Source organism: Egretta garzetta, unplaced genomic scaffold (assembly GCF_000687185.1).
Source record: "Egretta garzetta isolate BGI_Z169 unplaced genomic scaffold, ASM68718v1 scaffold75, whole genome shotgun sequence".
In the NCBI taxonomy this organism is placed as follows: Eukaryota; Metazoa; Chordata; class Aves; order Pelecaniformes; family Ardeidae; genus Egretta; species Egretta garzetta.
In genome coordinates this window covers 993,719-1,002,361 of record NW_009259589.1, presented here as the reverse complement: position 1 = coordinate 1,002,361, position 8,643 = coordinate 993,719, and the positions used below count along the sequence as shown (strand labels likewise).

Sequence of the window (8,643 nt, the reverse complement as noted above, 5' to 3'; positions counted from 1 at the left end):
CCTGGGGAGGAGCGGGGCCAGCCCTAACACCGATTTCTCCGTGCCAGACTGGTTCCCCCAGATCATCCAACTGGCCTCAGAGCTGGAGTTCAACCTGGGCTCGGAGCCTGTCATCAGCTGCGTGGCCACTGGCAACCCGCTGCCAGCCAGCGACAGCGTGGAGCTGCGCAAGGCTGATGGCACCGTGCTCAAGGTACCACCGCCCGCCTGGCACCCGCTCCCCACTGCCCTGTGCCCTCGCCCCACTGCCGTCCCCACGCATCAGCCCCCACCTGCATTGCCGGCTCCCCCAAAAGCACCCATTTCCCCACCCGTCTGCTGGGCAGCATCAGGCCAGCGCGGGAAGCTGGGGGGCTGAGCTGGGGGGGCTGACGGCACCCTGTGTGCCTACAGCTCATCAAAGCCATCATCGAGCCAGGGCAGATCACCTGCGAGTTTCAGGTGCGGCACCTGACGAAGGCAGACACAGGGCTCTGGGAGTGCCGGGTCTCCACGACTGGGGGCCAGGACAGCCGGAAAGTCAAGGTCAACATCCGAGGTGAGGAAAGGGCAGCAGCACAAGTGGGACAAGCTGGGGCTGCCGGGGGAGGCTGACGGCATGGTGTGGCAATGCCAACCCCCAACACACTGGACTGGGTGGAACCCATTGCATGCCGCAGTGCCAGCAGACAGGTTTGGGTGGTGATAAAAAACTTCTCTGACAAAGTTGGAAGAAGCCAAGAGGTGGTGGATGTCCACAGATGCTGCTCCTCGTTGCTCCCAGTCCCACTAGTGTCGTTCCCTCCTTCACCCCCAGTGCCGCCAGCACCCCTGAGCCCCCCGCGGCTGCTGGCCAAGCAGAGCCGCCAGCTCGTGGTGTCACCCGTGGACTGCTTCTCCGGTGACGGACCCATTGTGTCCATCAAGCTGCTCTACAAGCCCAAGGACGACACCTCAGCGTGGTCATCCATTGTGGGTACGTGTTTGCCAGGGGAGGGGGGACAGAGGTAGGACCCAGGCAAGAGGGGATGGCTGTCCCAGCCAGTGGGGTCTGGGGTGGGAAGAGCTCTCCATCCTGGGACCCCTGCAGTGATGTTGGGGAGGATGCCAGTGGCAGGGCAGAGCGTAGGTCATGGGCATGGCTTTGACGTGTCCCCTTGGCCAACAGTTGACAACAGCGAGAACATCACCCTCATGAACCTCCGTCCGGTGACCGCCTACGTTGTCAAGGTGCAGCTGAGCCGGCCGGGGGATGGTGGGGAGGGCAGCAAGGGGCCCGAGGCCATCATGGTGACCGAGTGCCTTGGTGAGCCCCCATCTCCCTTACCCTGACCTTAACACTGATCCTACCCCTAACCTTGTGCATGAGATTTTGCTGCCTTTTTGTTCACAGAGCCCACAGTCAAGCCTGTGATTGAAGGCTGGTCCATAGAGGAGAAAAACACACTTCACATCAATTGGAAACTGCCAAGTAACCACGAGCCGGCACATGGGTTCATCGTCCGCCTCTTTGACTCTGCGAAGCGGCTGGTCTGTGAGAAAAATATCACATCTATCTCTGTGCTCTCCGCCCGCATCGGGGACCTGGAGTTCAACAAGGAGTATGGGCTGGAGGTACTGGTCTACCACTGCGCTAGCCTGGGGCCCCCCTCCGACCTCTACAGGGTCATGATCAACAGCAAAGGTGGGTCTGGCACCGCACAGGGAATTACAATGATAAATCAGTTATAAACTTAACAGTGACCATCCCTAGCTCTGGCTGCTTCTGTACGCCATCTCTGCTAGTGCATGAACAGCTGCTTGGGGGAAAATGGGTCCCCCTTTCCCTGCTAGACCCTGCAGCACCAAGCAGCTGAGAAACATTCTAAGATGAACATGACATTCAGGTCAAGACAAGTGATGCTTGCAAACAGATCTGCCCTCCACACCCTTGGCCAAGCCCCAGTGGACCTGTCTATACTTGCAGCCTTTACGACATCCTGTAGCAACAAGTTCCTTGATATATTCTGCTTTGCATGAAAAAATTATTTCCTTTTGGTTCACTTTAATCCTGCACCCTGGTAATTTTGCTGGATGGTCACTAGGGCTTGAGGAGATCTGCAGCCCCTTCTGGGGGCACATGCACACACACACGCACTCACGCAGCCCCCCACGTGGGTGGGAGATCCTGGGGAGGAGCAGCACCAGCCTGACCAACATTTCTGGCAGGCAAGGGGAAAGCAGTGCATGAGGCCTTCAGTGAAGCCTTGGGAGGGCTGGTGGGTATCAGGCCTGAAGAATGTGAGGTTTTCTCTGCTCAGTAATTTTAAGAGCTTTGTGTGATTTGGTGATTTGGTGTTAGGGATGTGGGCAGGCTGGGGAAGGCTCAGAGGAGGCGGTGGGAATAAGATGATCAAAACCTGCCATGTGTGAGGGAGAGCTGAAGAAAGAAAATATCCCAAGAGCTAGTCAATACAGAGACATGAGGCTGGGAGTGTTTGTGAGTGCAGTCCTGCCATGCTGCTGCAGAGCAGGCCTACCTCCTCCTGCCTCCGCCCAAGCAGGGGCCAGGGGTCCCTGGAGGTCCCTCAAACCTGGCACAGCTTTGGTTGCCATTGCCATCCACGGGGTCCGGTCCCCACGCTCAGTCCCTGCAGCACCAGGAGGACTGACACTCTCCCCTCTTCGTCCCAGGGCCCTCCTCCCCACGGTCGCTTTCGGCAGAGTCCGTGTCTGACACTGCCATCAGGCTCTCCTGGCAGGTCCCCGAGTACCCAAATGGGGGCATCACCAAGTACATTGTGGAGCTGCAGCAGGTGGGGGGCACTAGCGAGCCCCAGTGGATCGACACTGACAGTGGCGCCGAGACCACCAAGATCGTTGGAGGCCTCAACGCCAGCACCAGCTACCAGTTTCGTGTCCGGGCCAACTCCCATGTTCCGGGGGAGTGGAGCCAGCCCGTGAAAGCCAAGACCTTGGGGGACGGTGAGTAAAGTGTCCCAGCAGGCACGAGGCTCGTGGCTCTTCTGGAGTTTGGGGTCAGCATCTGGGTCAGCAAAGAGCAACCGGGGTGCTCATGGTAACCTCAGAGAGCGGCTCTGAAGCAGCAGCCCAAACCCAAAATTCTTGTGGGCATCTTCAGAAATCTGCTCCTCCTAGTCCTGATGGGGCAGGGGTGGCACGGTCACAGCACAGCACCTGCAGAGTGGCTCTGCCTTGGCCAGAGGGTGACGCGGTGTGCAAGGGGGTAAAGGAGTAGGGCAGAGTCAGCCTGGGAGGCACTGGTGGCTGGGCACAGAGCTGGTTGGAGGGTCCAGAAACTGGCAGGTTTGGTGGCAGGGGCCCAGGCAGTGCCACCCTCACACCTGTGCCACCCTCACCCCTGTGCCACCATGGCCATGGGAGCTGGGGATGCAGTTGTGGTGTCTTTGTGGGATCCTGGGGTGCCAGGAGAGGGCTGCTGTCTTGGTGTTTGGCCACCCGTGCAGCCTGGGCAAGGCTCGGTTGTGGACCACGACCCTCCACCCCTCCTTTCATCAGGAGCGCTGAGCGTGCCACCCAGCCTGGGCAGCCAGAGCACCGAGCAGGCGGGAATAGACCAGCAGCTGCTCTTGGCCATCGTCGGCTCCGTGTCCGTCACCTGCCTCACCATCCTCTTTGCCCTCCTGGCGCTTTTCCTCATCAAGAAGAATTTTTTCCACCGGCGCCGCACCTTTACGTACCAGTCTGGCTCGGTGAGTGCTGCCTGCCCCTCCAGGACCATGTCCCCAGCTCCCCACGTTCCGGCCCGATCCAGGTCACGCTCCGTAGCCTCCAGTCCAGACGCAGCCAGACCTCACTGCCACATGGAGAGGGTGCGGAGCCTGCCCTTGCCCACGACGCCTGCCCTGCCGGGACTGCCGCGCGGGCAGAGAGGTGCCCGGTACCTCTAACCTCACCCACTCCCATCTGCCAGGGGGAAGAGACCATCCTGCAGTTCAATTCGGGGACCTTGACCCTGACACGCCGGCCCAAGCCGCAGCCTGAGCCCCTCAGCTACCCCATTCTGGAGTGGGAAGACATCAAGTTTGAGGATATGATTGGGGAGGGCAACTTTGGGCAGGTCATCAGGGCTATGATCAAAAAGGACGGCCTGAAAATGAACGCGGCCATCAAGATGCTGAAAGGTGAGCGGTGCAGGGAGGTGAGCAAGGGGAGATGGGGGTTGCAGCTGCATCCTGGGCCAGACTCAGGGCTGAGGAGGGGCAGGAGCCATCAGCGGAGGAGCAGAGGAAGGGCCCTTGTTGTAGGACTGAGACGTCCATCCCTAATTTGCTTCCAGAGTTTGCTTCGGAGAATGACCATCGGGACTTTGCCGGGGAGCTGGAGGTGCTGTGCAAACTGGGCCATCACCCCAACATCATCAACTTGCTGGGTGCCTGCGAGAACAAGGGTGAGGGCTGTCCCCCTGTCCCCTCTCCCAGCCCCACGGCCCCTGCCCAGCTGTGCATTGCTCTTTGCCGGGGACAGCCCCACAAGCCCAACCTCCTCCTGCCCCCCAGGCTACCTGTACATCGCCATCGAGTATGCTCCCTACGGAAACCTCCTCGACTTCCTCCGCAAAAGCCGAGTCCTGGAGACGGACCCGGCCTTTGCCAAGGAGCACGGCACTGCCTCCACCCTCACCTCCCAGCAGCTCCTCCAGTTTGCTTCGGACGTGGCCAAGGGGATGCAGTACCTGAGCGAGAAGCAGGTACATCCCCAGCAAGCTCCCCAGAGCATCCTTTCCCCAGGGGCCTGGGGACTCTTGAGCCAGGGCACAAGACCCCCAGGGCCAGCAGTAGGGAGTATGCGGCTTCTGCTGACTGCTGGCCCCTTTTAGTTCATTCACAGGGACCTGGCAGCCAGGAATATCCTGGTGGGAGAAAACCTGGCCTCCAAGATTGCCGACTTTGGCCTCTCCAGAGGGGAGGAGGTCTATGTGAAGAAGACAATGGTGAGGCAAAAGCAAAGCATGTCCATGGGGCCTGAACTGGTGTAGTGGGCAGGACCCCTGCCATGAGTGGGAACAACCCACCGTGCCAGAAGGGCTGGGTCACAGCTGCCCTCCATCCACGGGGCTTCCCCCCTGCCCTGACGGTCTCTCTCTGTTTCCCCAGGGCCGCTTGCCGGTTCGCTGGATGGCCATTGAGTCCCTGAACTACAGCGTGTACACCACCAAGAGCGATGTGTAAGTCCTGCAGGCAGGGGCGCTGGGGCTGGGGCATGGAACCACCTCCATCCCTCTCCAGTGTGGTCAGTGCAGCCATGCTTTTGCTCTGGGCACTGCAAGGGCAGGAGGTGACGCTGGTGCATCTCCCTGGGGAGCTGCTGGCTTGACTGGAGCCCTGGCTGCCTGCTCCACCCTGGGCTTTGCCCCATGCCTCTCAGCGGGGCACAGCTGTGGGCTCCCTCACAGCATCGGCTCCTGCCCTTTCAGGTGGTCGTTTGGCGTCCTGCTCTGGGAGATCGTCAGCTTGGGTAAGGCTCTTTTTGTCCCCTGCCTCCACTTGGGTCCCTGCAGGTCTGGTCCTCCTGCAGCTCCAGAGGGGCCACCCAGGGACCGTCCCCACTGCAGCCAGCTGTGTGTCTCTGGCCGCAGGGGGGACGCCGTACTGCGGGATGACATGCGCCGAGCTCTACGAGAAGCTGCCCCAGGGCTACCGCATGGAGAAGCCACGCAACTGTGACGATGAGGTGTAAGTGGGCAAGGAGCCCTGGCTGATGCCGGCACCCACGTCCCTGTGACCCCACTGCCCCATGGGGCTCCACCAATTTGTGCTAGCTCCTGCCTGGTTCCCCTCTGCACTGTGGCTGGGGGGTGAGCTGGGGTCCCACACCCCAAACACCCTTCCTGGGCTTTAGTTCCTCTCCTGCTTCCCCCCCATCTCCCACAAACAGCTTTGCTGCTGCCGCTCCCCCTGCGCATGCTGAGCCACCGCCGTCTCTCTGCCCCCAGGTACGAGCTGATGAGGCAGTGCTGGCGTGACCGCCCCTACGAGCGCCCGCCCTTCGCCCAGATCTCCATGCAGCTCATCCGCATGCTGGAGGCCAGGAAGGTGAGTGGCAGCGGCCTTGGGGCTGGGCGCAGGCACCCGCATCAGCCCGGCTGGGCAGGAGGGATGCTCCCCCTGCATGGGGCTTGTCCGAATGCTGGAGCATCCCTTGGGCAGGGGGCAGGACATCCAGCAGCAGAAACTGTGTGACTCCACCACACATTGGGGTAACCCCAGCATCACTTTTCAGTTGTGGGGAGCCCCGTCACCTCCCCCCAGGGCACAGTGCCCATGAGCGTGCCAGCAGGGACAGGAGGTGGATGGGGACACTGTTACAACCAGCTCCTGACTGAGGTTCTCCCCCACAGGCCTACGTGAACATGGCCCTGTTTGAGAACTTCACCTATGCGGGGATCGATGCCACTGCCGAGGAGGCATGAGGCTGTGCTGGCACCGCATGGAGGGGCAACGCTGGCCCCAGCCTGCTGGGACAGTGCTGTGGGGACAAGGGGCTGCCTGCCCCCACCCCTGGGCCGAGCAGCCAAACACCAGTGCCCCCTTCCTGAGAGCATCTTCCCGTCAGCAGGACTGTGCCTTCCCCTCCCTGGCTACCCACCCAGTGTGTGCTGGCCACGCTGGCACGCTGCCAGCCACCAACATGGCCCCACACTGCTGGGGGATGCGCTGGGACGGCCCCCAAGGACAAGTGCCAGCAGGGTGTTTGCAGCAGAACAGGCAGGAGAGCGGCTCTCCCAGGAGCCGATGCCTGTGGCCACGGACACAAAATGCCCAAGGTTTGGGGCGAGAGGGGAAGCAGTGACCCAGGAGGTGCCTGCCCTGCAGCTCTTGGTGTGCTCTGGGCCTGGAGCGGTGCCAGCGGGGCTGCGAGCATCACTGCCGGCGTGGGACGGGGCCACCCCGGTGGGTGCAAAGGAACGAGGGACAGCGTTGGCTGTGCACAGCCTCTAGCTCTGCCGTAACCCTTGGGAGGTGCCAGCTCTGCCTTACAGACAATAAATGTAGCACAACAGGCAGCCGGGTCCAGAGGAGGGGAGGTGGGGTCCTGGCTCTGCCTCCCTGAGGGCACCAAGGACCAGGATGTGGGGCCTTGACAGTGCGCTGCTGTGGTGGGCACTCCTCAGCATCCTGTCCCTGTTGGGGTCCTCTGATGATCCCCAGGGATGCCCCAGTGCCCCCAGACAAGCCCCAGGTCTCACCATGCTGTGGGGATGGGTTTTCTTAGTATCCAACTGGGATATGCCCCGCTGCAATTTAAGACTTTGTCCTGCCCCCAGGGATATGGAGAACAGACAATGTCCTTCCCCTGCACAGCCGCCTCTTGCATGCTTGAAAACTCTTCCTGCAGCTTCCCTTTGGCTGGCCACTCTTCACAGGGACAGCCCTGCTCCTCCAGCCGGTCCCCACGGGGCTGTGCAGCTCCACGCCCTTCCCACCCCGGCCAGCTGGCGCCTGCCCGGTGCTGTGCCGAGCCATAGGGTGACTTCCCGTGTCCTGCAGAAGGGACCAGCCTGCTCAAAGGCGTGCTGCTGGGCATTCCTTGCGTGTGCCGGTCCCTCGAGATTCACCTGGGCTCTGCAGTGACCCCCTCCCACGGGAGCTCCTGCCCCAGGCTGCGGTCACTTGTCCTGCGCTGCTGCGGTTTGTTATACCGACAGCGGATGGGCTTCATCTCCATTGGCTTCAGCTTGCTAAGGCCTAGGCGTGCCATCCAGCTGCCCATCTGGTCATCTTCTGTGGTCTGTGGGAGGCAAGGGCTGCTCCTGCAGAGCCCATTATCCCACCCCAAGGCAGATGTGTTTGGCATTTGCCCTTCTGAACAAGAGTCTTTTTTCCTCAGAAGGTGTTTCAACCCTGTCAATACAATTTTGATTTCCCATTCTGGCCTTCAGTGCTCTGCTGCCAGCAGGTGTCATCTGCAGCCTCTCTGCCCCGTTGCTGAGGTCCCCAGTGAAATGGGGACAGGGACCAGCTCACACGGGCAGCCTGACGTGTGCCGCCTCCTCCGCTGCCGGCTGGGCATGTGTCACATGAGGCAGTGTCATCGGCCCTGCTCAAACCAAGGGCTTTCTGCTTTTTGCCTCCCTGATGGCAAAGCCCAGGAGAAGGAGGTGGGACTGGTTTGACAAAATCTGACTGTGACAAATTGGTGCTGGCTGTTCCTATCTCCCCTGGTGCCGGCCCCAGCTGCTGCAGGGTGAGGAGACGCCAACCCGTCCTTGGCGCGGTGAGGACACATGTGCAAGTGGCTCCTCGCACCTTGGCTGGTGCTGCGCCCTGGCAGGGTGGGACACCCCTCCGGCCACCCACGGCAGGGGGTGATGCCATGCAGGGCGGCCCCGACGCAGCCCCATCCCAGGCGGCACAGCGTGGGATGGAGCCAGAGCAGCCACCCCGTGCCCCATGCTCCCGCCTGCCTGCAGTGCCCAACAGCCTGCCCTGCCCTGCCCCCCTGGCCCTGCATGCCCCATGGGAGGGCCTCCCTGGTTTCTCAGGGGTTGTTTTTCTTCCTACTCCAGCCTCCCGGCATGCCGGTGGCCACAAGGGCAGGACGTGCCGCCTATCTGATAGGAGCAGTCTCTCTTGGCACTGTGGCTGGCGGCAGAGCGGCTGTGGCATGGTGGTTTCAGGCACGGGGAAGTGTGGCGATGGG

The 8,643-nt window shown here is 61.5% G+C and overlaps 2 protein-coding genes across 2 annotated transcripts in view; both read left to right on the top strand.

The window, feature by feature from the left end:
• Positions 1 to 6,412, top strand: part of TIE1 (tyrosine kinase with immunoglobulin like and EGF like domains 1) — a 12,712-nt gene extending 6,300 nt beyond the window's left edge. Inside the window, exons 6-21 of the mRNA XM_035893549.1 lie at positions 48 to 193; positions 394 to 538; positions 797 to 955; positions 1,148 to 1,285; positions 1,373 to 1,663; positions 2,653 to 2,943; positions 3,499 to 3,812; positions 3,914 to 4,124; positions 4,280 to 4,390; positions 4,500 to 4,690; positions 4,820 to 4,933; positions 5,097 to 5,167; positions 5,417 to 5,457; positions 5,579 to 5,675; positions 5,936 to 6,035; positions 6,341 to 6,412. Coding sequence (XP_035749442.1) covers positions 48 to 193; positions 394 to 538; positions 797 to 955; positions 1,148 to 1,285; positions 1,373 to 1,663; positions 2,653 to 2,943; positions 3,499 to 3,812; positions 3,914 to 4,124; positions 4,280 to 4,390; positions 4,500 to 4,690; positions 4,820 to 4,933; positions 5,097 to 5,167; positions 5,417 to 5,457; positions 5,579 to 5,675; positions 5,936 to 6,035; positions 6,341 to 6,412 — 2,492 coding nt within the window. The remainder of the gene's footprint in view (positions 1 to 47; positions 194 to 393; positions 539 to 796; positions 956 to 1,147; positions 1,286 to 1,372; positions 1,664 to 2,652; positions 2,944 to 3,498; positions 3,813 to 3,913; positions 4,125 to 4,279; positions 4,391 to 4,499; positions 4,691 to 4,819; positions 4,934 to 5,096; positions 5,168 to 5,416; positions 5,458 to 5,578; positions 5,676 to 5,935; positions 6,036 to 6,340) is intronic.
• Positions 6,413 to 7,651: 1,239 nt separating this feature from the next.
• Positions 7,652 to 8,643, top strand: part of MPL (MPL proto-oncogene, thrombopoietin receptor) — a gene marked incomplete at its 3' end in the record, with an annotated part of 6,561 nt that continues 5,569 nt past the window's right edge. Inside the window, exon 1 of the mRNA XM_035893548.1 lies at positions 7,652 to 7,729. Coding sequence (XP_035749441.1) covers positions 7,652 to 7,729 — 78 coding nt within the window. The remainder of the gene's footprint in view (positions 7,730 to 8,643) is intronic.